Below are 26,931 nucleotides of genomic sequence, written 5' to 3'. Positions count from 1 at the left end.
TGATGTGATGATTGTGTGATATATGTAGGACGTGTATGGTGTATACATGGTGTGTGTGGTGTGGTAGGTATGTGATACGTGTATGTCGTATGTGATCTGTGGTGTGTGTATGTGTACGTGGTGTGTGTGTGGTGTGCATGTTGTGTATGTGGTGTGTGTGGTATGTAGGTATGTGTGTACATGGTGTGCGTGTGGTATGTGTGCGGTGTGGTATGTATGTGATACCTGTAGGTCGTACGTGGTGTGTATGGTGTGTGTATGTGTGTGGTGTGTCCGTGTGTGTACATGTGTGTCCCTGTCTTGGGCCCCGTGGGGCTGCAGGACACCTCCTTTTCACGCCGTCCACCAGGGGGCAGACCGACCCCACAAGCGGCTGGTGCTCCGGGGCGCCCGGCCGCGTTCCCAGGGAGCTGGGCGGGACCTGAGCGCCGGGAACCCCGGAGCCCAGAAGTGCCCCGAAGGCGTCCACACTTGAGTGGACCGGGGGTCCCCTGGCTCAGCCCCTCGTTGTGGTGAGCCCCCGGTGCCGGCCCCGCCTTCAGCCTGCATCCCCCAGATTGTGCCCGCGTGCCTGAGGCGCCCCCGTCGGTGGACCGTGGGGGCTGGCCGCGGCTCCCCCTTCCCCACAGCCGCCCCGGCGCGGCCTGCGAGCGAGCGGGAGGTGCCCAGCCGTCCCGGGGGCAGGGGCGGGCGGCCAGGGGGGTGGGGCCCACGGCAGGGCCGCCTCCCCTCTTTCCCGGAGCCTGGGCGGAGAGGGAGGAAAACTTCCTGGCCTGGGCTCCGGGCCGCTCCGTCCGCCAGCCCTGCGGTCCCGCCCACCGGCGCCTCCCCCGGCTCCCCAGTGTCCGCCATGGCCAAAGCCTACGACCACCTCTTCAAGTTGCTGCTCATCGGGGACTCGGGGGTGGGCAAGACTTGTCTGATCATTCGCTTTGCAGAGGACAGCTTCAACAACACCTACATCTCCACCATCGGTGAGCCCGCCGGCCGTGCCCCAGACCCCCGGCTCCCCCAGGCCCTCACCCCTGTTTCTCCACCCGCGGTGAGCCCGCTGGCCTGTCTGTCCCACATGCCTGGCTCCTCCAGGCCCTCACCCCTGCGTCTCCACCAGCGCTGAGCCCCCTGGCCTGTCTGTCCCACACGCCTGGCTCCTCCAGGCCCTCACCCCTGCATCTCCTCGGCAGTGAGCCGGCTGGCCTGCCTCACACCCCCAGCTCCCCCAGGCTCCCAGGTTACTAGTGGCCCCACTTTTCGGTCTTCTAAAGTCTAGTCTCTCAGCCCCTGTCTCAGACCCATCCCCCCGCACATCTCTCTCGATGGTACCCAATCTCTCATTTCTCTGAGGCCTCCAGGTAGCTTCTCCGATGTGCCAGCCCCTCGTTTTCCTGGTACCATCCTTCTCCCTCATCTCCCCAAATCCACATGAATCCTTTTCTATTTCCTCCCGTGCATCTCTCCCCACCCCCACCCACCTAGAACTCTTGACCCTCTCTGTATTTCCTGTACCCCCTCTCCCTGAACATGCTTTCCAATTCCATTAGCTTCTTTCTGTCTTGCGGGTTCCAAATCCTCCCATTGCATCCCCACCTTACCACTTCCCAGTCTCCCTGCCCCTCAACTTAATGGGGGTGGGCAGGGTGGAACAGAGTGGCTGTCTGTGCTGGAGGGTGGCCCAAGGACTGGGATGGCGAATATGCAGTCAGCCAGGCAAGGAGGGTGGAAGTGGGGGGACTTTTGGGGGCTCTGAGTCAGCCTGGTGACTCAGCCTCCTTCCTGGGCTCCCAACAGGCTCTGGGGAGGTGCCCATGTCTCTTCGAAGAACACTGCCTCCCCTCCTCCCTTCTTGTCTTTCTTCATCTCCTCTGGCCTGGGAAATAAAACAAGGGGAGTCTCAAGACAATTCTGGTTGGAAAAGGGAAGGAAAATGCCTGTCTCTCCTAGTTCAGTCTGAGGAGGACTCATTCTTGCTTGCAAGCGCAGACTGCTGTTAACTCACACGAACTGGCATCAACTACCTCTTTCCTGGCTCTTTATGCTACAGGGCTGGAGGGTGGCTGGAACACAGAGAGTTCAGGGTTCTAGGAAAACAGAAGGGAAGAGGAATCTGAGAGTCATATTTTGAGGGGGACACTGAATTAAGGGATCTGTCAGCTGGTGTGGCTGAGTGGACCCAAGAGGTGCCTTAAACCTCTCTGTAGAACTTCCATCACCTCCCCCTCCCAGATCGGTAACATCTTAGTAAAAAGAATGTGTTTCCTATACAAATACAGCTTTGAGAAAATTCTGTCTTGCTCTTGCAACAAGGTTGCTTCCCAAGTGCACCCCTGTAGAGTTCCTAGCGCTGCTGCTGCTCCATTCCCGTGTCTCCCTTCGCACACCCTACATGCCCACATGGTCTCAACTTCAGTGTGTGCACTGCCCTCCTAGGAATTGACTTCAAGATCCGAACTGTGGATGTAGAGGGGAAGAAGATCAAATTGCAGGTCTGGTGAGTGAACCCTCAGGACTGCTGGGCACATTCCCTCATTCACCTCTTAGCCCCGTTTCCCTCCCATTTTGCTGCTTATCTCCTTCTCCCCACCGCTCCTTCCGGTACTTCTCCCAGGCCACTTCCTGTCACCTCACTCAGACGTCGTCCTTCCATCTCTCTTCCAGTTCCCTCATCTATTTTCAGCTTTTTTGTAACTCTTTTTGCCTCTCCCGGCTCCAGAGCATTCTCTGAACTTGACCGTAAATGTCTGCAGGGCTGTCATGTGGAAATGGCATTAAAGCAGGTATACAGCAAGTAGCAGAATTGAGACTTTCAGTCTGTGCTGTCTCTGAATTCCGGGGAACCCAGAAAGCCGGGGGTAGAGGGCTCTCCTGTCCTAGGAAGCTAGAGACTCTGAAGGTGTGGGAGTGGCTGCTGACTTGAAGAAGCTTCAGGAGGCAACAGATGAGAGCAGATGTGGTTTGAATTCTGGTTCTGCTGCAGAATGACCTGCCTCTTCAAATCTCTGTCCTCATTTGTAAAACAGGGACCATAAAACGTGTCTTACACGGGTAGGGTGAAGATGGAGCTTGGCACAGAGTAAACGTTCAGCAAATATACCTGAGAGACCTTGTTCCTTAGGTCTGTGTCACCTCCCAGCCATCCTACTCCTTTTTCCCCTTTACTGTTTTCTGATTCTGTTCCTTTCAGCCCCACCCTGTTGCAAGAGCTAAATTCTTAGCAGGGGGAATTCTCTCTTTGGAGAAGCATTCCCTCTCTCCTGCCCCACAAAATATTCCACTTCTTCAGGGACACAGCTGGCCAAGAGCGATTCAAGACAATAACTACTGCCTATTACCGTGGAGCCATGGTACGAGGTGTGGGTCTGGACAAGGGATGAGGCAATAGAGTGGAGGTTTATGAGTACCCAGGGGCAGGGGTTGGGCAGGAAAATGGGAGGGGGCACAGTGTGGGAGGGGGAGGGCCCCACATGGACTAATGGGGTAGATTCATGGGTAGAATTTGCAGGGTCACTTAAAGGAGCAGGAAGCCAAAATGGGGGAATGTGGCCCAAGGCTCCATGGTGAACCCTTGCCATCCCCCAGGGCATTATCCTAGTATATGACATCACAGATGAGAAATCCTTCGAGAATATTCAGAACTGGATGAAAAGCATCAAAGAGGTAAAGACCCTCCTGAAGAGAAGGGAGACTAGGTAGAACCTGGAGGATGAGGGGACAATGAAGGTGAGCAGGACCCAGCTTTACTCCTCCTGCCCTTTTGCTGCCAGAATGCCTCAGCTGGGGTGGAGCGCCTGCTGCTGGGGAACAAGTGTGACATGGAGGCCAAGAGGAAGGTGCAGAAGGAGCAGGCTGTTAAGGTGAGGGCCAGGCCGAGGCGAAGTTGGATTCCAGAGGGCTGCCACCCTTTACCCACCTCTCTTCTTCTCCCTCCACCCCACAGCTTGCTCGGGAGCATGGGATCCGATTCTTCGAGACAAGTGCCAAGTCCAGCACAAATGTGGATGAGGTGAGACACATCCCCATGCCCACCCCCACTCCTGAGATGGCTGTTGGACAGCAAGTCCAACCTCCCCTCCAGCCTGTTCTGAGAACTCACTCCTTTCCCCGTCAGGCTTTCAGTTCCCTGGCCCGGGACATCTTGCTCAAGTCAGGAGGCCGGAGATCGGTGAGTTGGTTTTGCTGGCCTGGGCACAGCTGTGTGTATGTGTCAGGAGTGAAACCTCGGGAGGGGAGTAGTGCTAAGACCCCCCAAGGGTGGATCCCCTTCAAACAATGTACAGTCTCAGACCCCAGCCAGCCATTGTCACCCTGATCCCGGTGCCCTTCCACCTCTAGGGAAACAGCCACAAGCCCCCCGGCACTGACCTGAAAGCTTGTGACAAGAAGAACACCAGCAAGTGCTCCCTCGGCTGAGGACCCTAGGCCCAGAGGCTGACCCTGAGGGAGGCAGGGCTGAGGGTGGGCAGGGGAGAAACAGCACGTGGGACTTGGAAGGGCTAGAGGTAGGTAGATGGTGGAAGAGTAGGGAGCAAATGGAGAACACGAAGGCGAGAGATGGTAAGGAGGTAGACTAGAGAGGGAAGGAGAGGCAAGGAGGAGAGAGAGAAAGGCGAGGGAGTAAAAGGAGGTGAGGGCGGCAGGAAAGAACCAGCTCTGGGTGTCAGACCTTCCCTGGGCTTCTAGGGCAGACATAAATGTAAATAAACAGTTGATTTGTTGTTACTGGATCAGGTTTTAGGGTTGTGTGAGAGTTGGCTCAGCACCCCCTCTGTAGGCCTGACCCTGTGTGGTCTTGCTCAGTATGAAAGGCCACCACCCACATAAAGGTCCCTGGATTGGGTGACTTTCATCATCAAACCTAATTCCTGCCTCTAAGGTGGTTGGGCTGCCAGAATCAGGCTGGGTTCCTGTGACACCAGGACCTGTCCCTACATGGATGAGGAAAAGAACAAGGAGGTTCTCTGAACCTGGAGGTCTGGACATCCTCTTTCCATTATGGGGTTAGAGGATCCTATGGACAGAGCCCTGCCTGGTTTCCAGAGGACTCTTCTTAGGCCTTCCCAGGGGAGTGACAGCCCTAGACTCAAGGCAATAACAGGACCTGGTATTGTTTATCCTGTGATTTCTTCAAGCACCTCTGATTCCGCCAGCAATCCTTTTAGGTAGCTGGTAGGCATTATTTTCCACTTCTATAGATGAGGAAAATGAGACACAGAAGAGGTTCATTTAGTCATAAATATTTTTTTAAGTATTTAATTATTTATTTGAGAGAGAGAACGCGCGCACAAGGGCACGGGGGGTGGGGGGAGCAGACTCCCCGCTGAGCAGGGAACCTTACATGGGGCTCCCGGATCATGACCTGAGCCAAAGGCAGATGCTTAACCAACTGAGCCACCCAGGCGCCCCAGTCATAAATCTTTATTGAACATTTAGTATGTGCCAAACACAATGGTCAAGTTTGGGTGGAACTTACAAGAAAGACAAGAAAATTTTAACAAAACAGCTCCTAAGTAATGAATAACAAAGAGGCAAACCTACTGGCATGCAAAAGAACCACCACCCAAAAACTCAGACTTGACACACAGTGCCCATGAACATACACAGCCACGTTGAACCCTGGCACAATAGTTTCTAAACAGCAAAATTATCTCATAGACGACCGTTTATCAGGATTAATGAAAGTGTCACATTTGGCTTACACAAAATACTATTAGAAGTTTAATTTACAGATAGGAAGTTCAAGGCACTTCAGAAATCCCCATGCCTGTGGCATGGAAATGGATGGCACAACATGTGGTCAGCAGCAAAGCTTTCCGTGCTGCTGTTTGTTGGTAAAAGACAACACCAGGAAAAAGCCTGACCATGCTGGGAGAACTGTGAAATGATTGAATACATGTATTAAGTACCAAACTTCTATGGCGTAAAGATCAGGCCCCGGCTCTGTAGTCAACAGCCCAGCTGGTGTGCTTTGCTCAAGGTCATGAGGAAAGACTTGCATTCTGTGAATCCCAGGAAGAACACTGACTGACCTCTTCATCACACCCCAGAGCAGAGGTTTTAAAATCCAGTTTAAGCGTAGGGACGTACTCAGTTGCTTGGTGCTATTGGAAGTGAGAGCTTAAGACTCTCACAGCTTGTCAAGAGATGTGGTCAGGTTTGATAAGGAGTAACAGGATGTTAGAAGATTTCAGCCAAACTTTCCTAATAGCTAAAAGGTACTGGAAAATACTCACACCTACTTCCTGTAACATACACCTACTGACATGCCCGAACAGTAGTAACTTAAAGGAACGAGCAAATAGTCACAAGAAAACTAAAGGTCAGTCTCAGCTCCCATCTAATGATCTTTCCACAGTCTGATTGTTCCTGCTCTTGAGGGGCCGGCTCTACATCTGATGGGAAGACAGAATTTATGGGACATAGCACTGGTTATACTCTTAATCCTAAAGTGAAGTGCTGTAGTCCTTAGGGCTGTGGGGTGGAGGAGGCAGCTGTTGTACTTAGGCTAGGAAGACTAATTGGGATCAGGACAATGTGGGGTAGGGTTAACAAAAACGTATGGGGACAAGCCCTTTCATCTTGAGAAGTGGGGACAGATTACTACTAGTGACCATATTTATATGAATTTAAGTACCTCCTTGAACTCACGCGGTCTGATTGGGAGGCTGTAAACCTACCTATATGTAAAATTAGGAGGAAAATACGGGCAGAGTTCGATAGTGACTAGTACCAGGCAGTTAAGCATAAACCCAGAGTGCGGGCCCGGTCTCTGCCTTGTAGGTACCTCCGTAGGGAAGTTTAACTGCATGGGGGTGGAAAGCAGGGGTGCATCTGGCCTTGGAAGGGAACGTCTGGGCTCTCCCACTCATTCGCTGGGTGACCTCGGAAGTCACTTATACTCTGAGCTTATTCACAAAATAGGGACAATACCCGACTCTTCCGGATAACTGAAGACCAAAATTACCTAAAAGCTGAATTTAAAAAGTAGGATAGTAATGGGACCCCATGCAATTAGAGGATGAAGGAAACACTTTACTCCACATTTCGTCCGCATCTCGCCAAAAAACCCTGGAAACTGCACGTTCACGTTTCCACTTTAGAGCCTACGGTGAGGCGGACAGCGCCCGCAGTCCCGCCTTGACTCTTCCTGGGACTCCCAGCCCCATGCTCCTCACACGGCGCCAACGGTTCTCCCACGGGCGGGAGCCGGGGCGCGGAGGTCCGAGGCGCTCCCCAGAGCACCGGTCCCGGGAGGCAGTCCCGAGCCAGCGGGACCAGGGCGCCGGCCGCTCGGCCGGGGGAGCGGGCGCTCCTCGCCTCGGGGTCTGAGCTCAGGCCCCGCGCGGGGCGCAGCGATTGCGCAAAACAATTACTCAAAAGTAAGTGAGCTCGCGAGAAGGCGACGCCGCGCCTCGGGAGGAGAAGGTCGCCTCCCTCCTGTGACCATCGGGGCAGGAAGGGGGTCAGGCGGCGGCTTGACGGGCAATTCCAGCGTCTTCCGCGGCAGCGACGGGCCGTTCCTTCCGAGTCGCTGCTCACCTCGCCCAGAATGGGCCAACGGGCGACAGCCCCGGGCGCCTCGCGCCACGCAGGCGGCCTCGGTCCCAGCGAACGCCCAGGAAGGAGCACCAGCCCAACCCAGCCCGCGGCCTGCAGCGGGCCGCCATTCACGCGCCTGCGCCGAGCCGCCCAGCAGCTAGACCCCTCCCGGGTCCCGGCATCCCCCGCGGCCGCGGCATTTCCCCCGCGCCTCTCCCCGCCCCCCGCGGGTCCGGCATCCTCCGCGGGCCGGCGTCCTCCGCGGGGCAAGATGGCCGCGACAGGGACGGCGCCGGAGGTGACGGGGCGCTAAACCGTACGCCCTGCGGCCTTTCCCGAAGGCCGTGCGGGTCCGAAGAAGTGAGCTCACAGCCCAGTCCAACAAATGCGTGTTGGCTTTTCTTGCCGTCTCCATGGGGACGTCCCAGTAATGCCTTTGCCCTGATAGGCAGTCCCAGCATTCCGCAGCCCTGACCTGGAACCTCCCGGAGGGCTGCAGCGTAAGCGCTCCGACCGAGGCACGAGGCCAGTCAAGCAAGTCCGTCTGTCCCGACAGGCGCGACCCTGAGCACTCCATGCCTGCGGGCGGAGGAAGGGGTGGCCTCCCCCAGGGCAGCCACCTCTGTTGGTTGCTCTGTGCTTTCACCTTAAAGCTCTGGTGAGGAGAGGCTGAGGGCTGGGGAAAAGAGGGGGCGGGAGGATCGGGTCGTCCCCGCCCCTGGGGGGTGCGGTGGGGGCAGGGAGTGAGAGAGCCTGCACCGCGGAGGTGGGAAGTTCCCTGTTTTCTGGCTTCTGATTTGTGCCTCCCCACCCCCCACCCTCCTCCCTCCGGCTGCAGCCAAGCCGAGGCTCCTGAGCGGGCGGAGAAGCTGTCAGGTGGGTGATGGTGTGGTAACCCGACACCCCCATAGTGTTTTCTTTTGAAGTCCTCCCATTTACCCGGAGCACAGGTGGGAAAGGGTGGCGCCACGTGGCAGGAGGGCGTTCAGCTGTGCTGGGAAGTTGAATGGGCAGCACCTTCGGGAGAAATATTTTCTGAATGAGGTCTGGGGCTGGCATTTCTCTCCCTTTTTAGTGAGCACCTCAAATTTGCCGTGCTGGCTGGTGGAAGAGTTTGTGGTGGCAGAAGAATGTGCTCCGTGTTCTAATTTTCAGGCTGTGAGTATTTATTCTGTCTCCCGTTTTGGTTACATCTACTCAGTTTAAGTGCGCCGTTGCATCGTCTTTTTGTATTTTTCCTTGCAGTCTCAGTGTATGTTCACATCTGAACTTGTTTTTCTTCTGAAAATGTGCCCTTTCCTAAGTTAATGGTAATATTTGGCTAATAATCATGTTCATTTTTTAAAAAAAAAAAATCTTATTTTTAGGGGCGTCTGGATGGCTCAGTCAGTTGAGCCTCCTTGACTTCGCTTGGGTGGTGATCTCAGGGTCGTGTCCCTTATTGTGGGGCTCTGGGCTCATGCTTGACATTCTCCCTCTCTCTCTCACTCCCCTGGCTCGTGTGCCCTTACTCTATCTAAATCTTTAAAGGTTTTTTAAAAATCTGTAATTATTACAAATGGGTTTTTTGTCTTGTTTTAGATTTTATTTGCAAGAGAGCTTTCGCACAATCCGGGGCGGGCGGGAGGCTGGGCAAAGGGAGAGGGAGAAGTAGTCTCCCCAGCCAGCAGGGAACCCGAGTGGGGCTCAATCCCCGGACCCTGGGATCCTGACCTGCACCGAAGGCAGATGCCCAACCGACTGAGCCACCCAGTTGCCCCTAAAGATTTTATTTTTAAGTAAGCTCTACACCAATGTGGGGCTGGAGCTCATAACCATGAGATTAAGAGTCATGTGCTGACTGAGCCAGCCAGGCACCCCAGTCATGATCATTTTTAATCCGGTAGGCTCTGGAACCTGTCCCTGTCTCTCTTAGACTATTGCCTCTGAAGTGTTCTTTCCAGTATGTTTATTATCAGGCAACCAATACATCCACCCTCTCCATTAGAACTCTTTGTTGGTTCTCTGTTGCCCATCAGCTCTGAGCCATAGCAATTAGGCGCTCGCCCCTTCTGAATGGCAGTCTTTCTGCTTTTGCTGTCCTTTTCTGACATGTGCTTTGGTCTTTTTCTCCTGACAGAAAACCACCCCTGAGTGTGGTTCCACAGGGTACGTGGAGAAAATCACATGCAGCTCATCGAAGAGGAATGAATTCAAAAGGTAAGTGTTGTTTCTCATCTTGAAACCTACTAAATCACCTCTTTTGTTCTTGTGATTTTAGGCAGACCAATAGCCCCGCATCTTTCTGTCTGGAGGTAGCGTGGCATATTGGAAGAGGGGGGAATCAAAGTATTTGAACCCAACTTCCAGCTCTACTTCTCAGCACTGTATCATTGGTCTTATTTTCTCATTAGTAGAATTGGTTAATACCAGCTCTGTTTACCTCATTAGAAATGATATATTTGAGTGGAATTTGTGTAGGGTAAACCTGTTAGAAGGCTGACTGTGGCTTCCTTTTTTCCCCTCAGATGCATCTTGGTTAGGCTTCACTAGAAGGGAGATTGGAGGGAGAGGTGGTCCAGCCTTCCCTGGAAATAACTGTTTCTTCCTACTCTTAGCTGCCGCTCAGCTCTGATGGAACAACACTTATTCTGGAAATTCGAAGGGGCCATCGTGGGTGTGGCATTGGTCTTCGCTTGCCTTGTCATCGTTCGTCAGCGACAGTTGGACAGAAAAGCTCTGGAAAAGGTCCGGAAGCAAATCGAGTCCATATAGCTACCTTCCACTCTTTGATAGGGGTCTTAGGGATTGTACCTCAGACACAGCAGGATGAACGGACGCGTGCCCTTCGTTCTTGGGAACTTGTGGTGGCACCTCCTTCTCTGTGTCTTGTCTAGATCATTAATAAGCAAAATGTAGAATTTTCTTCTCTATTATAATTTGGTTTGGGACAGGAAGTCCTGGTGGCAGAAATGGGATAGCAACTTTAGACCCCAGTTTACCAACTACCTATCTTCCCCTTCTTCTGGTACTTACTTAAAATTTTCAGGATATAATTTCAGCAAAAAAGTTTATTTCTCAATAAATCAAAACCTCTTGTTTTCCCCCAACCCTAACCCCAAAGAAAAAATAAAATTGCAGATGTATAACAAAAGTGCCTGAAACGCCTCCTCATGTAGCCTGGGCCTCAGGGTACAGACACTTAGGGTGTCCTGAAATGATTCAAACCCCTGAGGCCAAAGAACTCTGAATGGGAATCCCAGGGGGAACCAGAGCCATGGGGGATCCTGGATTCCTTATTGCAGTTGGGAAGTGGGCTGGAAAATGTTCCAGCTCACATCTCATCTGCATGCAGGACCGTTCTGATATGCCCACTGGAGCCTGTCTTGCCTCCCATCTTCTCAAGCAGGGTCCTTGTTGAGCCATTTACATCCTTGGCCCTAGGTGGCCCCTCCAGTCTGGACTGTACCACTGTGGTCTCCAAATTTTCTGTCATGTCCTTGTGAGTCAGGATATTTCTGGAAATCACTGTGGGGTGAAAGAGAAAGGGCAGTAATAGGGTGCTGCCTTGGGTGGGGCATCCTAGACAGGACAGGACCTCCCTCCCACCTCTTGACTACCCCGAAAAACAGAGCCCCACGCTGCCCCTGCCTCACCTCCATGCGGCTGGTGATCCTCAGTCCCAGCTTCCCGGAGACCCTGCAAGGGGCTGACACTGGGCAGGATGATGAGAGCCAGAGAAAAAAGAAGGATCTAGAGAAAGCAAAAGGACACTTGGGCTGTGGGGACGCTAAAGGAAGGGACCCAAGGGCAGCATGAACAGAGGGCAGTTGGAGTCATCAGGGATCGGAAGGTGGGTATGGTACGGAGTAGGGGTATCGGTGGAAGTGGGAGGAGATGGGAAGGAGATAGTACCAGAACACAAGTGCTGGTCTGGGCAGCTTTGTTGGAGGTTTGGGCAATGAGCATCTGCAGCTGGCGGAGCTGAGTTACCAGGGAGCTGGGGAAGGAGGAATGAAGAGTCAGCTGTCCTGGGAGCCGGGGCCCAGGATTGGTGCCCGTGTGTGCCACACGCCTTTCCCCCCAAGGCGCACACTATGCTTTCACTTACATATTGTGTCTCTCCAGCTCCTGGACTTTTTTCTGTAGTTCCTGGTTCTGTGCAGAACAGGCAGCCGCCCTAGGGAGTGTGGAAAGGCAGGACAGTCTGCAATCAGGTGGTCCCTGACCTTGCCTGCCTTGGTAAGGAAGGAGGTCCAGACGTGGCCCACAGGGGGCCAGACGTGTAACTCCAGACATACCTACTCTCTAGCCCGTCGATGTACTCTTTCTTCCGTCGCCGACTGTCCTGAGCTGACTGCTTGTTACGGATCTTCCTCCTGACCTTCTTGAGGGCCCTCTCCTCTGCCTAGGGGCCCAGGGTGTGTCAGTCCTGGGCCCTTAACCTCCCTCAACTCCCCACTTGCCCCTGTAATCCTGGCTTTTCAGAGGCCATGATGGGGCCACTGGGTTGGGGTTGAGACGCCCTTTGGGGAAGCATGTTACCTTGGTGAGAGGCAGATGAGTGGGCAGGGAAACCCCTTCCTGTCCCAGCAGACGCTTCTCTTCCTCTGTCAGGAACAAGGTTTGACAGGGCAGCTGGTGGAGAACAGAGAAGATAGATGAGAGATCAGAGGGAAGAGGGTCTTCCCTTTCCTATCACCCAAGGCCACTCCCCCTGCATGCCTTCTGGGGAGAGTTTCCCATTTGCACTAAGGAATAAGTAACCACGAAATGAAGTGAGGGAAGGGACCTTCATTCAGACAGGCTCTGGACCAAGCCAAAGGGGCCTCCTGGGGCTGCGAAGGGAGAGAAGAGGGCTTGCGTTACATCCTTTGCCCCCAGACTTAGGACCTTGGCACTCTGAGCAAACTAGGGAGGGCTTGTTCTGGTCCACACCTCCCCAAACCTTAAGGGTATTTGAAGACAGGGAGGAACTCACTAAGGCAGGGTTTGCTTAATCTCACAGCAAGCAAATGATTCACTTTTACCCGTTAACTTCAATTTGGCAGAGCAGAGCACGTTGTCTCATCAGGGTCACCCTCAGGGAGCTCCCTGGAGGCAGTGACCCATTTTCCCTCAGGGTCTGAGCCCCACTTTCAAGCCCCACTTTCAAGACTGAAGTTCTGTCTCCTCTCAAAGAACTCCCAAGGGCCACCAGACTCCGCGGCTTCTCGTAACACAGTATGTGGGGCAGGTAGATGACATCTGGTGAACCTGAGCCTGTCAACTGAGTAAACCTGCCTTTCTGATACTCCTTTTTGAAATGCTTATGCTTCACTTTGACTTCAAAGGAATTTGTTCCTGCTGTTGGCTCCTGATGGTCTTTGGCTTTTAGCCAAACCATTTCTTGTCTTCTTGCCTTTTCCTGATGATCCCTTCTTGCTCCCCTGAAGCCACAAACTCCCCAGTGTTTTGATGAGAATGCAAGCCTAGAAGCATTGGACTTCTTAAGGTCCCTCAATTCTGAGCTGCTTGGCTTGGACTCGGGTCCCAACTTCAACTGGCGGGAAGGCTAGAACCTCTTCCCTATGTTTTGCACACAAGCAGTTCTTTCCAGTGACTGTTGGGTCAATAGTGACCTGAGCAAGACCCTCTTCTCACACCCCACCCCCCCCGCAGAAAGCAGTCCAGCCTTCCGAAAGCACCTGAGGTGTTACCCCCTGGGCAGTGGGCACAGCCGCACAGTTGTCCCAGTGGAAACAGGTGCAGTTGCTTCTCCTACACCCTGTGCCTCCTAACAGGATGGATTCCCAGGCAGCCCATCCCACTCCATATCCTGACCTGTGGCTGAGTAAACTGCACACAAGGTCTGGGCTTTCTCCCAGGCCGTCCCCAGATTCCCTCACCCCACCTTCTCCTTAATTAAGTCATCACCACCTGACCTCTAAAGGCTTCTGTCTCCCTTGTCCTTTCCTGCTCTTAAAGTTGCTCATGCCTCTCTGATCTTCAGGCCCCCCAAAATTGGGGCAAAGAGTTTAGCATCAGTTTCCCCCTCCCTCAACCCCTTTCCCCATTTATGTGGGTACATATCTCTGTATCCAGGAGTACTGGATCTGGCTGACTGAAGACTCACTAGGGTCGCAGGAGGCACTGGGTTTACAGTGCCCTCTCTGGGCAGGGTGTGAGCGTGAGCAAGGGGCAGCTCGCGGACCGTGCAGGCATCAGGCACCATAAGTCGTGGGCTCCGCTGATCTGAGGGAGACACAGGTGGCTAGGAGAAAGGAGATGAAGGGTATACCCTAATGGCAGCAGGGCCTGGGGAGAGGCACAGGTTGAGGAAACCCTTTAGTCCCAGGACCAGGGCTGGACCTGAAAGGCCACTGTCCCCTTCCCACAAAGAACACTGACCTAGCTGGAGAGAGATGAGCCCTACAGCTGGCTCAGCTTCCCCTTGCACCCTCTCCAGGCCCCCTGCCTCATAGACAACCTCATAGAGAGCAGGGGAACTGGGTGCTTTGGGGGCAGGAGGACTGTCTGGATGGCCAGGGTCCTCGGAGATCCCGCTGTCACTGCCAGGAGATGCTTCGGAGCAGTACACCTCATTGGGATCAATGAGAAGCTTCAGGAAATCTTCAGGCTCACTCTCTCGAAGGCCCTACAGCACGAGAGAGCGTGTATGCGTACAGAGAGGAGTTCTGGAGAGCTACCTGACATCAGACCCAGATCCGTCCCGCTTCAACTTCAGTCCCTGTGTCCTTGGACATGGGGGTAGTTACAACTCCTGTCCCTCTTAGGGGCTTGGTGTCCAGATGTCTCTCCTCACAGCTGTGTCGGCCCACCCCCACCTGCGTTCCTCACTCACACAGCCACGGCTGCCGCTGGGCCCCCAGCCTCGAAGCCCCTGTTCTTGGAGCTTAGTCCCTGGGACCTCTGGAGGGGGGCAGTGCAGTCCCAGCTCCAGGAAGGCTCCTGTGGAAACCTCTTCTGGGGGCTCCAGCCACACATCCAGCAGGTCGGGGGTTCGGAAGTCCATTCTGCAGGGAGAGTTGCGGGAGGATGAGAGCACCCTCCCCACACAGCTGCTGGGTTCCCCCTTCCTCACCTGCCACCCGAGTGTCTCCCATCACTCTCCTTCCTCACCCGGCAATCTCGCCTCCGGCCTTATCTCTGCTTCAGACGAACGGGCCCACCGCCGCCTTGCCCGTTCCGAAGAGCACAGCCCTGCCAAGCCGGCCCAGCCCGCGGGCCGCCGGGAACACCGCCGCCCCTCTTCCCTCCAGGATCTCGCATCCTGGACCGGCCCAGCCAAGCCCCGCCCCCAGCCTGACACCGGGAGTGCAAAGTGGGTTGCCCCTGGCCGGGAGCCACGGCGGGGGCCTGCACCTGCGAGCTGGGGGTTGGGAGCCTAGGCGTCCGCAAACCGGACTTCAGGAAGGCACAGGCAGCCTCGCCCTCTCTGCCTCAGTTTCTCCTAGCGACAGCAAATCTTCCTGAGAGTTTGGGGACTCTTCAGGGAAGGACGGCGATGGGCGTGACCGGAGCACACGAAGTGCCTGTTTTCCTGCCGTCACTTGTGTCAGAGGAGCGCACGACAGGCTGGAAAACAAAACCGGAAAGCGGTGACCCGACCGCCCGTGAGTTGCGGAGGCATCCCCTCCCCAGCCCCGAGGCTCTCTTTCCACTCTTGGGTCTGATTGGACGCAAGAGGTTTGAGGGGCAGGACATGGAGCCAATGGGAGTGCCTACTCGAGGCAGGCTACGCGCTGACTGGTCGAGGGGCTGCCGAGGGGGGCGGGGTACCGCGGTGGCCCGCTGGGGAGGACTCCGAGGTCCCAGGGCTGCGACGCCGGGGGCAGGTGCGGGGAAGCTGGCGAGTTCCGAGGTCGCGGGGGCGGGGAGCGTCCGCCTTTGCTTCCGCTGGCCGCGTGACTGCCAAGCCCTGGTTAGGACCCAGGCGAGGGTGACTAGCCTGTTGGCCCAGCTGGAGCTTTGAGCGCGGACGGTCGCGCCCATCTGCATCTGCGCGTTGGCTGCTGTGTCCACGCTCACGGGACTCCGGCAACTGGCGGGGTGGGGACGAGGAGCTGGGAAACTGAAAGGTTAAAAAGGCATTGGGGTTTGGTGTGGGAATTTGTCTTATTATTTGGGTGTAATTACCAACAGTAGTATGTGTCCTGCATTTATATAGCTCACAAAATGTTTTCATAAGCATTGTTCTCGCATTTAATCCCTGGAGTAGACAGGGCAGGTAATATTTTACTAACTTCACAGATGAAGAGGCAGAGATCCGTGATTAGAATATAGTGATACCAAAACTCAGGATTGTTGGCCTTGGGCTAGTGACTGATGGAGCAGGAATTCATTTCAAATATAGTTATGGAGCTACCCTCGGTGAATAAAGCAGGAAAGTTTGGGGTGTGGATCCAGAATTCAAACTGGTATTCTCCTGAAAATTGCACGCGCTGAGGGTAAAGACAGGAACAGGATTTAATATTTATTGAAGAACTATTAGATGGTCAGGCATTTTCACATTACTCATATACTTCTCGTAGCAAGTCATAGCTGGAAGAGAGAAGTAACTTTCTCAAGGTTACTCTGTAAGTAGAACCGAGGTTTGGATGCCTGAGCCTACATTCTTTGCACTACTATGCTAAGCTATCTTGCTGGGGCTTTCTTGAATTTCCTGCTCATCTTCCTGCATCTTCCTGCATTCAAAGCAGGCTTCCCAGAGTGATGTAGAGCTCTAAGGAAAGCAGAGCTGTCCTTGCCTTGATCTTTCCTAGACCAAGAAAGGTTTCAAAGGGCTTCCTGCAGGTTGCATGTGCAGAGATGATTACGAGGAAAATATAATCAGCTTCCACTAATTAGAACTGAAAGGAACCTCTGGCATCATCTTCTAGTCTGACTTCCCTCTTTCACCTGCTTTATCAAGTTCCTGAGAGGGAAAATGACTTGCTTCAGGTCACACATCAAATTAAGGTAGAGAGATGCCTGGCTGGCTCAGCCAGTGGAACATGCAACTTTTGATCTCAGGGTTGTGAGTTCAAGCCCCACGTTTGGCATAGACCTTACTTTAAGAAAAAAATTTAAAAAATACATTAAAAAATTAATATTAAAAAACAAATTGGGGTGCCTGGGTGGCTCAGTTGGTTAAGCGTCTGACTCTTGATTTCGGCTCAGGTCATGATCTCAGGGTCCTGGGATCGAGTCCCACATTGGGCTCTGCCCCCAGCAGGGAGACTGCTTCAGGATTCTCTCTCTCAGTCTGCCTCTCTCTCTGCTCACTCTCTCTTTCTCAAATAAATAAAATCTTTTAAAAAAAATTAAGGTAGAGCTGGGACAAGTACCCAGGTATCCTGTCTCCCAGTCCATGATTCCTTGTTAATGTTACTAATGACCAATAATCTTAAGGGGCGCCTCGGTGACACAGTTGGTTAGGCATCCAACTCTTGGTTTCTGCTCAGGTCATGATCTCCAGGTCTTGGGATCAAGCCCTGTGTCAGGCTTTGTGTTCAGTGTTGACTCTGAGATTCTCTCTCCCTTTCCTTCTGCCCCTCCCACTCATGCTGTCTCTGTCTCTAAAATAAATAATCTTTAAAAAAAATAGTCTTGAAAGCATAATTTACCACAAACTGCAGCATGCACAACATTCTCTCAAATAATTTGGAGTTTCCTCTTTTTAAAAATTAAAAAAAAATTTTTTTAAGATTTTATTTATTTATTTGACAGAGAGAGAAACAGCCAGAGAGAGAGGGAACACAAGCAGGGGGAGTGGGAGAGGAAGAAGCAAGCTTCCCAGCAGAGCAGGGAGCCCGATGCGGGGCTCAATCCCAGGACTCTTGGATCATGCCCTGAGCCGAAGGCAGATGCTTAACTGAGCCACACAGGCGCCCCTAAATTTTTATTTATTTATTTGAGAGAGCAGGCACACACGCAAGCCTGGGGGAGGGGCAAAAGGAGAGGGAGAAGCAGGCTCCCAGGACCCTGGGATCATGACCTGAGCTGAAGGCAGACGCTTAACTGACTGAGTTACCCAAGCGCCCCGGTGTTTCCTCTTAACAGTAATTTTTACCTTTAAGAGCCTGGAACAGCAACGACAATTTTTTTCTTTTCTGCAATAATAATTATTAAATGATGGTACAGTACTATCCCATTTCACTTATCCTGATCTTAAAGTCCTATCTGATTCCTTTCTCCTGGGCTCGCTCCCTCAAAAAGTCCTCACATTCCCTCTTTTCTCAAGGAAGTTGAGGGCCTCCATTTCCAGAGCCTCAGAGACATTACTCCCAGGTCTTCTTGAGACAATGAGGTCTTTTCGCCTTTGCAAAGACTGGGATGAGCCCCCTTCTTCATTTCCTCTTTTACATCCTACCCTCCCATGAGGTTAGAGGAAGATTCTGATAGCACAGGGAATGTGGGTCAAAGGATCCAGGCTAAGGAAACAATGAGGGTCCTGAGTTGAAAATACTTTGGTGTAATCTAGGAACAGAAAACAGAAGGGAGGCCGGCAGGGCTTGGGGGAGAGGAGTCGCAGAGTTCAAGGTGAGTTTGGAGAGAACCTGGTTCGTGCCCTGAGGCGTGGTAAGGGTGGTCACTGGGCAGGGTTTGGGCCACCCCTCGGCTGGGTCCCCCCAGGTCCCGGCACACTCCCAGAGAAGACGGAAGGCTGCGCTGAAGTGCGCTCAGGCCACTGGTAGTCAAGAAGGGGTTATTTTCAAGAAACGCCCTCTCTTTGCCATTTGCCTTTCCCAATTCTGCCTGGTCTCTCTCCCTTTGCTGTGGGTGCTGGAGAGGGAAGTCAAGCAAGGAAGTCAGTCCTAAGAAGAGAATGTTTTCCCTCTGGCGCCAAGGTGCGCAGAAGGGGTCCGAGAGAGAGCTGAGAAGACGCTACCCAAGACCAGGAAGAACACCTCAGCGGTGCGGAGCGGAAGACTTGGGAACGCGGGGTGGGCCTGAACTCCCGCCTCGCCCGCTGCGTTCTAGCTTCCGGCCAGCCCGGCCAGCCCGACAGCCCCGCGGCGCCCCAGGCCCGCAGCCCCTGGGCCCGCCCCCTCGCAGCCTCGCGCCGCCCCCGCCAGCCGGCCCGCCGGCCTCTGATTGCCCCCAGAGCACGTCACTCCGGCCGGGCCCCGCCCTCCGGGCGCCGTCATTGGCCGGCGGCGGCGGGGAGGCGGGACGCGGCGGGGCGGGGTCCTGAGTCGCGGCGGAACACGGCGGCTACGCCGGAGGGGGACCCTGGCGAGGTGAGTGTGCGCCCCGGCCGTGCGGGCTGGGCGGCTTGGGCGCCCGCCGCGACCCCGGTGCCTGGGGCCCCTGGCGGTGGCCGTCTGCCCGCCCCTCTCCGCTTCCGGCGCGGCGCCGGGGAAACGGGAGCGGGGAGTGATCCAGCCCCAAACTCGCCCTGCCCAGGTGGCCCACGAAGCTCCCCGCGACACCTCTGCGCAGCCCGACCCTCTCGGCTCCGTCCGCTCCCTCCTGCGGGGGGCCCGGCCTCTCCTCTCCCGGGAGGACCGAGCTCCAGGTGAAAGGGTAATGAGACATCCACACCGCCCCGACGCCGGATCCCCCTCGCGGGGTCCCCGAATGAGCCATCTGACGGGGCGCAGTCTGCGGGGGAAGGGGACCGTTCCCAGTCCAGGAGTGCATGAGTCACACCGGGCTGGGGAGGTCGGAGGGCGGCAGGGTGAGGGAGCTCCCCTCTGCTGACCAGCTCTCCCCTCTGCTTGACCCCATCTCCAAGTGACCATTGCCGCCCTCGTTTTGTCTTCGGTCCGACAGTTGTTGGAGCAGCTACAGCCACCATGGGGCCCTGGGGAGAGCCAGAGCTCCTGGTGTGGCGCCCGGAGGCCGTGGCCTCGGAGCCCCCAGGGCCCGTGGGGCTGGAGGTGAAAATGGGGGCCCTGGTGCTGCTGCTCTTGCTCACGCTCCTCTGCAGTCTGGTGCCCATCTGCGTGCTGCGCCGGCCTGGGGCCGGCCCGGAAGCCTCGGGTGAGCCTCTCCTGTCCCTGCTGCCTCCTAGGCTTGGGTTAGGGAGGGCCCTGGGCGCTGAGGACGTTCCCCCTAAAGAGGGGAAGGCCAGAGTGACCATTGCTTGGGTTGGGGCAGTGAGGCTTGCGGGGGTTCATTGCTCACTCCTGTCCGTGCTCCACTCCTGTCCAGCCTCCCGCCAAAAAGCCTTGAGCCTAGTAAGCTGCTTCGCCGGGGGTGTCTTTCTGGCCACCTGTCTTCTGGACCTACTGCCTGACTACTTGGCTGCCATAGATGAGGCCCTAGCAGCCCTGCACGTGACGGTGAGCCCTTGCTGCTGCATGTGACCCTGTGTGTGGGGGTGCGTTCAGTCAACCTGGTGGAGAGGTGGCTCGATCGGATCTCTTCCTGGGACGCTCCATGACCGTGTGACAGGCACCTAGCGTGGGACCCTGTGAATTGTGCTTTTTAGTTATGGGGCGTAACTCTTCCTGGGTGCTCCCCTTTGCCCCCAGCCCCTCTGTGACTGCTCTGCACTCACTGGGACACTGAGAGGAGCCTCTTACCAGGCATGTGATCTGTTCTGTGAGTTTCTCAGTCCCAGCCTCCAAGAATCATCTTCATGTTCACACCACTTTGCTGAAGGGGTTGGCAGTAGAGGACCCTACAGGCCTGGGAAGGGTGGGAGCCCTGGAGTTCTGACCAAAAATGCCATAACCCAAGGAAGCAGGATGTGAAGACGGTCAAGGACACAGCATAGGAAAGTCTCATGGGAAAAACTGAGACAGTTGTGTGGAGGTGCCGGGAAGGCACCCTGTGTTCTTCCTCTTCCTAAGACTGGGGAAGTAACACAGGATGTACCTTCTGGGACTGAGTGACCTGTGGCCCCGTGTGACTATGTGTAAATCTGAATGGCCCCGTGATAGCATGTGTGTGTGAGCGTTTGCTGAGGTGGGCAACATGGGATCCCGTGTGTGTGTGTGTGTGGGTGTGTGTGTGCACGCCTGCGTGTCACGCTTTGTGTAATCTGCGTCAGTCACTCAGCTGGGGGTGGTTTTGCGCCCCCTTCACAGGAAACATTTGGTAGTGTCTGGAGACATTTTTGGTTGTCACAGCCTGGGGGAAGGAAGGCTTTGTGTTTGCTCTTGGCATCTAACGGGTACAGGCTAGGGACGCTGTTACATACCCTACCGAGCATAGGAGAGCCCTCCAAAATGAAGAATTATCCAGCCCAAATTTTTAATAGTGCCAAAGTTGAGAAACGGTCTATAGGTAGTACTGCAAGTGACACTATAATGTTTGTGTAATTGAGAGTAGCCCTGCATCTTTGGGGGACTCCTTGAGACTCTGAATTTGACTCCTCTTCCCCATTCGTGGCCTGTCTCCTGAACTTCTTGCTGCCCTATCTGCCCACAGCTCCAGTTCCCCCTACAAGAGTTCATCTTGGCAATGGGCTTCTTCCTGGTCCTGGTGATGGAGCAGATCACACTAGCTTACAAGGAGCAGTCAGGGCCACCACCTCGAGAGGAGACGAGGGCTCTGCTGGGAACGGCAAATGGTGGGCCACAGCACTGGCATGATGGGCCAGGGGTCCCACAGGCAGGTGGAGCCCCAGCAGCCCCCTCAGCCCTGCGTGCCTGCGTACTGGTTTTCTCCCTGGCCCTGCACTCAGTGTTTGAGGGACTGGCGGTGGGGCTGCAGCGAGACCGGGCTCGGGCCATGGAGCTGTGCCTGGCTCTGCTGCTCCACAAGGGTGTTCTGGCAGTCAGCTTGTCCCTGCGGCTGCTACAGAGCCGTCTGCGAGCGCAGGTGGTAGCTGGCTGTGGGATCCTCTTCTCATGCATGACACCCCTGGGCATTGGGCTGGGTGCAGCTCTGGCAGAGTCGGCTGGGCCACTGCACCAGCTGGCCCAGTCTGTGCTGGAGGGCATGGCAGCTGGCACCTTTCTCTATATTACCTTCCTGGAAATCCTGCCCCAGGAGCTGGCCGCTTCTGAGCAGAGGGTCCTCAAGGTCATCCTGCTGCTCGCAGGCTTTGCCCTGCTCACTGGCCTGCTCTTCATCCAAGTCTAGGGGCTCCAGGTGCCCTGACCTTCCTTGCCTTCCCCAGTGTATGAGAATAAGGAGTGGGGAAGGGAGGACTGAGGATCAAAGGGTTCTCTGGGAGATAGGGATGGAGTCTTTGGGACTATCTGACCAATGAGAGGGATGTGGTAGACAAGAGCTTGGCCCCAACAGAGAAGGGATAGTCAGATCACTAAAAACATGATCAGTGATTCATATTGGGGAAGACACTGAGTGCTAGAATGCTGGGTCAGACACTACATACAGGGACGAGCTGACAATGGGAGGGCTTGGGGCAGGTACCCAGCTGCTGTGGGATGGAGGTGTAGAGAAGGCACAGCCCAGAGTCAGCAGTCCTGCTGGTTCTAGCCCATTTCAGCCCTCTGTCACTTGGGGTGAAGTGGACTCCTACTTTTCTTAGCTCGTACTCTATCTCCCGCTTCCCTTCTCCCAGGGGACTAGCGCCAAATGGCCTCTTCCTGCCAGTTTAGGTACCTTCTCTGGCTCTTCTAGTCCTTCTCACTTCTCTGTTTTTTAAAGTGCCAAATAAATCCCTTTCCTCTTTGTCAAAAAGCACAGTGATGGCCCTGAACCCTGCCCAGCACCTCAGCGGAGGGGCCCTGCTTGCTCTTTAGTTGGAGGCAGCCGTGTTTGCTGAGTTGAGGTTGGGGGAGGGTTGCCAGAGCTATGGCCCCCACCACGACTGCACCCTAGGAGTACTGAATATGGACATGGTGCCCCATGCCCAGATGAGAAATACTGAGCTGCCAAACTTTTTTATACCAGAGGAGCCCAAGGGGAAGGCTCACCCCCAGCTATTTTTGGGGAGGGAGGGCTGTGGATAGAGCCATGTTCTCTAGAATCTATTTTACTAACTGACCTGTTTTGGGACTTGTTACCCAAATAAAAGATGTTTCTATACATTTGTACAGTGTCTGATTCATTTGTCTTGGGCAAGGGGTGGGCACGTTGCCAGTCTGAGTCCCACACGTTTATACCTGTTTTAATATCCCTGCTGTTTAATATCCCTGTTTTCATTCAGGTTCCGTAGTCCCAGTTCCCTGAAGACCCAGATTTTTCCCTCTTTTGTTCCTTCCTTCCTTCTCGCCCTGTCTCCACCCCTTCCCCTTCCTCCCCAATCCTTCCCTCTCCCGCATCCCGCTCCCCTTCGCACTCGGAGCCTCAAGACCAACTTAGAACTACTTTTCCCAGCTTGCCCCGCGCAGGGAGGAGCCGAGGGGGAGGAGCCAGGTTCCGAGGCCCCGGAGCCACAGGGCTTGTGGGAAATGGAGTCCGCTTCCTGTCCGAGCTGCTCGCCTGGGGCCGCGCAGGGGTCACGTAAACAAACTACAGTTCCCGGCGGCCCCCCGCGCGCGACAGGTCCGGGCTAGGCTGGGGCCGGGTTCGCGGTGCTCGCCGAGGCGGCGGCGGCGGCGGCGGCGGCTGCGGCTGGAGGCGCGGGCCAGGGCCCGCGGCGGGGCCGTGGCTTGTCCGGGAGGGTGGCGGGGAGGGACGCACGGGGAAGATGGCGACGGCGGGCGCGAACGGGCCCGGCTCGGCCACGGCCGCAGCTTCCAATCCGCGCAAGTTCAGCGAGAAGATCGCGCTGCAGAAGCAGCGTCAGGCCGAAGAGACTGCGGCCTTCGAGGAGGTGATGATGGACATCGGCTCCACCCGGGTGAGGGGCCGCCGGGGGAGCGGGAGCAGAGGGAGCAGTCCCGGAGCGGGGCGCCGGGAGGCGGGGCGGGGGCGGGCGCCGCCGCGAGGGAGGCGGAGCGGGGCCGCCGCGGTCCGGGAGGCGCGGGTGGAGGGCCGAGGGGCAGGAAGACGGGCTTGCGGGGGAGGCCGGGGAGCCAGCGGGGGCCGCGTGGGGGCGGCGGCCGTCGGCGGTCCCGTGCATCCCTGATTGAGTCCCTGGGGAAGCTACTGCAGCACCCCGAGCTTGGGCTGTGGCGAGGGGCATGGTCCGCTTGCCCCAGCCCGGCCCCTCCGAGTCGGTGATCGCCTCCAGTCTGGTCTCTCTGCCCTCCTGTGCCACTCTCGGCACTTTAGTACCTTCGGGAAAGGGCCCCTTGAGTGGTTTGCGCCGCAGCGCTGGGTCTAGTGGGGCAGGAAGTCCCCTCCTGCGTCCCTTCCCTTTGCTTCCTTTTTCAAATATTTCTTGTGGTTTCCTGACGTGAATGAAGGTGAGGTCCATTGCTCACAGACTGCTTGATGTTTTGCCCTGGCCGCCGCGAAGGGGAGGTAGGACTTTGAAGCTGCAAAGCGGGTAACCAGTTGGCTATAGGTTAGATTTGCTGAGCTTTCTAGCAGGGGATATTCATTCCTAAGCAGTTCCAGAAAAAAGGCATCCTGGCACAGTTGCCTTTGAAGCCCCTCTGGCCTTGTTTTTTGCTTCCCCGGGGCTGAGTATCAGAGGGAGTGAGGGTGGGAGTCTGCCCAGCTGGTATGCAGTCCTAATTTAGGGACACGTTATTCTCAAAGCAGCAGGTGAGGCTACTGCCGTGATCCCTCAGGGCAGGGAGCTGGAAGGAGCTCACGGGAGATGGTGGAACAGAAGTACATTTCGAAGCTCTTTTTGCTGATCTGACTGTGGTTGCATCTATCGCTATGACTCTGGTTGTACTCTTGCTTGTGTCTCCCCTAACTGTTAGTTTTTCCTGTGTTTTTTCCCCCTTGGGCCTCTAGAGACCATGTGGCCTAGTTTGTGGGAGTCAGAACAGAGAGAGTTGGGGGGGAGCAAATCCTGTGTGTGCGCTCCCGTATGTGCAAACACATGCACACAAACTCCCTCTAAATGCTCTAGCTGTGGACACCTTCCCCTGTGGAGCTTTTGATCATGGTGGGTGCAGAGGCAAGAAGGTGAGCAAGGGGCTCGGCTTGAGGCCCTGTCCTCTGTCTAGACTGTGACTCCAGCAGAGGCAGGGTGGGATTTTACGGTTTGGATGCAAACAGAAAGGCTGTGAGAAGCTCAGAGCTTAGACCTTTGTTTTTTTAGCGCCTTGGTTTGTCCAAACACCCCTTCTGCCCACCTTGCCACTACAGGTGACTTCTCTGCTGCTCATAAACGTCTAGTGGGTGCACAAGGCCAGGACGTGAGGACCCAGGAGTCTGAAGCTAGAGATTGGCAGTCTGGGGCTTAGCTTAGCTGAGAGGACTCTTTTGAGGTAGATACAGCCACAGGGGCCTATAGGACCAAGAGGCTGGGGTTAGCACATACACTAATAGCGATCTTGAGTGGCCCAAAGGTTTACATAGTGTCTGCTAAACTCAGTGGGCTGACCTCTTGGAACAGAAAGTCAATTCTGACGTTGGCGTCTGCACAAGAGTGCGTGACCCCAAGAAGTTCATCAGCTGCCTTGAGTCTTTTTTGGTGGGTTGCAGGGGTTGAGCCTCAGCAGTAGGTGTTCACCTCTCACAGAAGGACTTAGAATCTGTAGACAGACTAACGCCGTGCCAGACTGAGGGTTGTGATGTCTCGCTGCAGTGCCAGATACCTCTCCCCAAAGCAGGGATCAGGCCAGGGTGAACTGCGTGATTGCTCCCTCTCCAAACCACTGTTCTCAAGGCTCCCCTGTCCCTTCAGGGACTTTAGAACTAGGTAGAAGAAGACTGCTTCTTGGTTTTGGCATTGTTTTTCCAGTAGGAGAGCCGTCATTTCCTAGCCGTTCTAGTTAGGGCGATGCAGGCTGTGCGCAGCTTTCCTGAGCTTGGCAAGTGGCAGAGCCTAGAAGCCTGTACCGTCCAGAGTGGGAAGGAAAGAGGTTGGCAATAATGGCTCTGTAGCATCCACCTGTGGCCTTCCCCTTCCCCTCATGTTCCAATTAGTTCTGGACGCATCTGGAAGGGAAATGGAGATGCCTAATAGGCACCCTTCCCAGGAGTTCACCCATGTGACTAGCTTGGGGGCTCCTGGCAGCCCCTCAGGGACTCTGTCTAGATGGATGCCAACTGGGACAGGCCCCGAGCAGAGTGTCAGGCCCTGCCTGGCAGGGCAATGCCAGCCATGAGCGGTGCCGATGAGGGCGGCCTGCAGAAGAGCCGGGCGGACTCTTTGCACCCGGCCCGCCAGGCACTGGCTTTTCTTCTGGCGGCTCTCCTAGATGCACCAGTGGTAGCGGCGTGCCCTGGAGACAGAGGGCAGGAGTGGCCAAAGGAGCGGGAGCAGTGGTCAGAATCCTCCCTGACACCCCTATCTGTCCTCCCTGCCTCAGTTACAGGCCCAGAAGCTGCGGCTGGCGTACACAAGGGGCCCCCATTACGGCGGCTCTCTGCCCAATGTTAACCAGATTGGCTGTGGCTTGGCCGAGTTCCAGGTAAGTGGACGCCAGCCGAGGGGGAGCACAGGCTCTAAGCGACTTCCCCTGTTGACCTACCTGTCTCTTTTGGCAGAGCCCCCTCCACTCGCCTCTGGATTCGTCTCGGGGCACTCGGCACCATGGGCTGGTGGAGCGAGTGCAGCGAGACCCTCGAAGGATGGTGTCCCCGCTCCGCCGCTACCCCCGCCACATATCCTTCACTTCCTTCACTGAGGGTTTGGGGAGTCTGGGGGGCGGAGGGGAAGGGCGTCCTTGGGAACTCGTGGTAGGAAGGGACTCTGTGTGCGGTTCAGTCCCCGTCTGTTACCAGCCTCCCGGAAAAGCCACCTGCGGCCCGGGTGTCAGTGCTGCTCCTTTGATGGCCGCGGCTCAGTGTCCGGCTGGCTCTCACTGCCTTCCTCTTGCTCTTTGCTGCCAGAGGCAGGACGTACATCTCCTGCTGAAGGGAGTTTGGTTCTCCACATTTTCCCTCACCTTTCTGTGGGTAACTTTCAGTCTCAGAGACTTTCATAGACCTGTTTCTCACGCCCTGTCCGGTTATTCTCCCTTATTTTTTCCAACTCTACTGGGCCTGGTTCCCTTTTTCTCTTCCATTCTTTGGCCCTGTCGTTGCCCCTTGTGGAAGAGGAGGGAGGTACTTGCTTCTTGAAACAACTCACCCACCTCCTCCAGTGTTCTCCTCTTATCTGGTCTCTGTCCCCTCTGTCTTCTCCTCCCTTTCTCCTTAACTGGTGCTGCTCACGTCGACAGCTCTCCCTACAGTCCTGCCTACTTGTCTCCTCCCCCGGAGTCCAGCTGGCGGAGGTCAGTGTCTAGGGCAGACAGGATCTCCTGTCCACTCCCTGACGTGGCTCTGGAGGGAGCTTGGGTTGGGGCTAGGCTTGCCGGGCCAGGCTTTGAGCGGTACCTCCTCCATAATGCAGGGCTGGGAGGGGTAGGGGCAGGTGCAGTAGGTGGGTCAGAGTCCAGACTTGGCCATGTTGACACGGGCAGCCAAGCCTCCCGGTCCAGCCAGTGCGGGACCAGTGGTAACGGGGGCTGGCTGGGGTGTGTGTGTCTGGGGAGGGAGAATGGCTGCCTCTCCACA

The 26,931-nt window shown here is 55.5% G+C and overlaps 5 protein-coding genes across 17 annotated transcripts in view; 4 read left to right on the top strand and 1 right to left on the bottom strand.

The window, feature by feature from the left end:
* The first annotated feature begins 245 nt into the window (after positions 1–245).
* RAB13 (RAB13, member RAS oncogene family) lies at positions 246–4,721 on the top strand. 3 transcript variants are annotated; one of them, XM_040635692.1, is made up of 9 exons: positions 271–512; positions 843–974; positions 2,408–2,488; positions 3,281–3,341; positions 3,577–3,654; positions 3,762–3,851; positions 3,935–4,000; positions 4,106–4,159; positions 4,330–4,721. In XM_040635692.1, exons 1-9 carry the CDS (start codon positions 286–288, stop codon positions 4,405–4,407), a joined length of 867 nt encoding a protein of 288 aa, XP_040491626.1. In that variant the 5' UTR covers positions 271–285; the 3' UTR covers positions 4,408–4,721. The 3 variants fall into 3 exon arrangements, with proteins under 3 accessions (XP_040491628.1, XP_040491626.1, XP_040491627.1); XM_040635693.1 differs by having other exon boundaries at positions 494–512; positions 2,428–2,488; XM_040635694.1 differs by lacking the exons at positions 3,577–3,654; positions 3,762–3,851; positions 3,935–4,000; positions 4,106–4,159; positions 4,330–4,721 and having other exon boundaries at positions 246–512; positions 3,182–3,319.
* A 3,038-nt stretch (positions 4,722–7,759) lies between these two features.
* JTB (jumping translocation breakpoint) lies at positions 7,760–10,666 on the top strand. Of its 2 annotated transcripts, XM_008696628.2 has the most exons (6): positions 7,760–7,893; positions 7,982–8,191; positions 8,372–8,409; positions 8,609–8,691; positions 9,653–9,732; positions 10,131–10,666. In XM_008696628.2, exons 2-6 carry the CDS (start codon positions 8,109–8,111, stop codon positions 10,285–10,287), a joined length of 441 nt encoding a protein of 146 aa, XP_008694850.1. In that variant the 5' UTR covers positions 7,760–7,893; positions 7,982–8,108; the 3' UTR covers positions 10,288–10,666. The 2 variants fall into 2 exon arrangements, with proteins under 2 accessions (XP_008694850.1, XP_008694849.1); XM_008696627.2 differs by having other exon boundaries at positions 7,797–8,191.
* Positions 10,566–15,187, bottom strand: CREB3L4 (cAMP responsive element binding protein 3 like 4). Of its 3 annotated transcripts, none has more exons than XM_040635689.1 (10): positions 14,878–15,187; positions 14,357–14,528; positions 13,903–14,149; positions 13,628–13,746; positions 12,058–12,150; positions 11,814–11,920; positions 11,624–11,692; positions 11,428–11,512; positions 11,169–11,265; positions 10,566–11,040 (listed from the first exon to the last, which is right to left on the bottom strand). In XM_040635689.1, exons 2-10 carry the CDS (start codon positions 14,525–14,527, stop codon positions 10,847–10,849), a joined length of 1,182 nt encoding a protein of 393 aa, XP_040491623.1. In that variant the 5' UTR covers position 14,528; positions 14,878–15,187; the 3' UTR covers positions 10,566–10,846. The 3 variants fall into 3 exon arrangements, with proteins under 3 accessions (XP_040491623.1, XP_040491624.1, XP_040491625.1); XM_040635690.1 differs by lacking the exon at positions 14,878–15,187 and adding an exon at positions 14,635–14,865; XM_040635691.1 differs by lacking the exon at positions 13,903–14,149 and having other exon boundaries at positions 13,628–13,765; positions 14,878–15,186.
* Positions 15,188–18,649: 3,462 nt separating this feature from the next.
* On the top strand, positions 18,650–22,448 carry SLC39A1 (solute carrier family 39 member 1). 4 transcript variants are annotated; one of them, XM_040635685.1, is made up of 5 exons: positions 18,650–18,737; positions 18,904–19,023; positions 19,273–19,482; positions 19,654–19,784; positions 20,878–22,448. In XM_040635685.1, exons 3-5 carry the CDS (start codon positions 19,296–19,298, stop codon positions 21,532–21,534), a joined length of 975 nt encoding a protein of 324 aa, XP_040491619.1. In that variant the 5' UTR covers positions 18,650–18,737; positions 18,904–19,023; positions 19,273–19,295; the 3' UTR covers positions 21,535–22,448. The 4 variants fall into 4 exon arrangements, with proteins under 4 accessions (XP_040491619.1, XP_040491621.1, XP_040491620.1 ...); XM_040635687.1 differs by having other exon boundaries at positions 18,656–18,737; positions 18,904–19,015; XM_040635686.1 differs by having other exon boundaries at positions 18,656–18,737; positions 19,235–19,482.
* Positions 22,449–23,035: 587 nt separating this feature from the next.
* CRTC2 (CREB regulated transcription coactivator 2) overlaps positions 23,036–26,931 on the top strand; it is an 11,122-nt gene continuing 7,226 nt past the window's right edge. For 4 of the 5 annotated variants that reach the window (XM_040635683.1, XM_040635681.1, XM_040635682.1 and 1 more), the window contains exons 1-4: positions 23,036–23,203; positions 25,740–25,841; positions 25,918–26,034; positions 26,587–26,648. In XM_040635683.1, coding sequence (XP_040491617.1) covers positions 23,051–23,203; positions 25,740–25,841; positions 25,918–26,034; positions 26,587–26,648 — 434 coding nt within the window. In that variant the 5' untranslated portion in view covers positions 23,036–23,050. Of the gene's footprint in view, positions 23,204–23,724; positions 23,770–25,739; positions 25,842–25,917; positions 26,035–26,586; positions 26,649–26,931 lie in introns of those variants that run through there. The other variant, XM_040635684.1, reaches the window with a different exon arrangement.

This window comes from Ursus maritimus, unplaced genomic scaffold (assembly GCF_017311325.1).
Source record: "Ursus maritimus isolate PB19 unplaced genomic scaffold, ASM1731132v1 scaffold_2, whole genome shotgun sequence".
Lineage (NCBI taxonomy): Eukaryota > Metazoa > Chordata > Mammalia > Carnivora > Ursidae > Ursus > Ursus maritimus.
Note: the sequence above shows the minus strand (reverse complement) of the source record. Positions and strands in the feature narration are given on the sequence as shown.

Bases quoted from the DNA above. Each gene is read 5' to 3' on its own strand.
- RAB13 (XM_040635692.1), top strand. From the start codon at position 286: ATGTGTGTCCCTGTCTTGGGCCCCGTGGGGCTGCAGGACACCTCCTTT. The intron at 513-842 runs GTGAGCCCCCGG...CCGGCTCCCCAG, and splicing joins TGGCTCAGCCCCTCGTTGTG to TGTCCGCCATGGCCAAAGCC. The intron at 3,655-3,761 runs GTAAAGACCCTC...TTTTGCTGCCAG, and splicing joins GGATGAAAAGCATCAAAGAG to AATGCCTCAGCTGGGGTGGA.
- JTB (XM_008696628.2), top strand. From the start codon at position 8,109: ATGCCTGCGGGCGGAGGAAGGGGTGGCCTCCCCCAGGGCAGCCACCTC. The intron at 8,410-8,608 runs GTGGGTGATGGT...CTCCCTTTTTAG, and splicing joins GCGGGCGGAGAAGCTGTCAG to TGAGCACCTCAAATTTGCCG. The intron at 8,692-9,652 runs GTGAGTATTTAT...TTCTCCTGACAG, and splicing joins CGTGTTCTAATTTTCAGGCT to AAAACCACCCCTGAGTGTGG.
- CREB3L4 (XM_040635689.1), bottom strand. From the start codon at position 14,527: ATGGACTTCCGAACCCCCGACCTGCTGGATGTGTGGCTGGAGCCCCCA. The intron at 11,693-11,813 runs GTATGTCTGGAG...CACACTCCCTAG, and splicing joins ATCGACGGGCTAGAGAGTAG to GGCGGCTGCCTGTTCTGCAC. The intron at 11,513-11,623 runs GTAAGTGAAAGC...CTCCTTCCCCAG, and splicing joins GAGCTGGAGAGACACAATAT to CTCCCTGGTAACTCAGCTCC.
- SLC39A1 (XM_040635685.1), top strand. From the start codon at position 19,296: ATGGGGCCCTGGGGAGAGCCAGAGCTCCTGGTGTGGCGCCCGGAGGCC. The intron at 19,483-19,653 runs GTGAGCCTCTCC...ACTCCTGTCCAG, and splicing joins GGCCGGCCCGGAAGCCTCGG to CCTCCCGCCAAAAAGCCTTG. The intron at 19,785-20,877 runs GTGAGCCCTTGC...ATCTGCCCACAG, and splicing joins TAGCAGCCCTGCACGTGACG to CTCCAGTTCCCCCTACAAGA.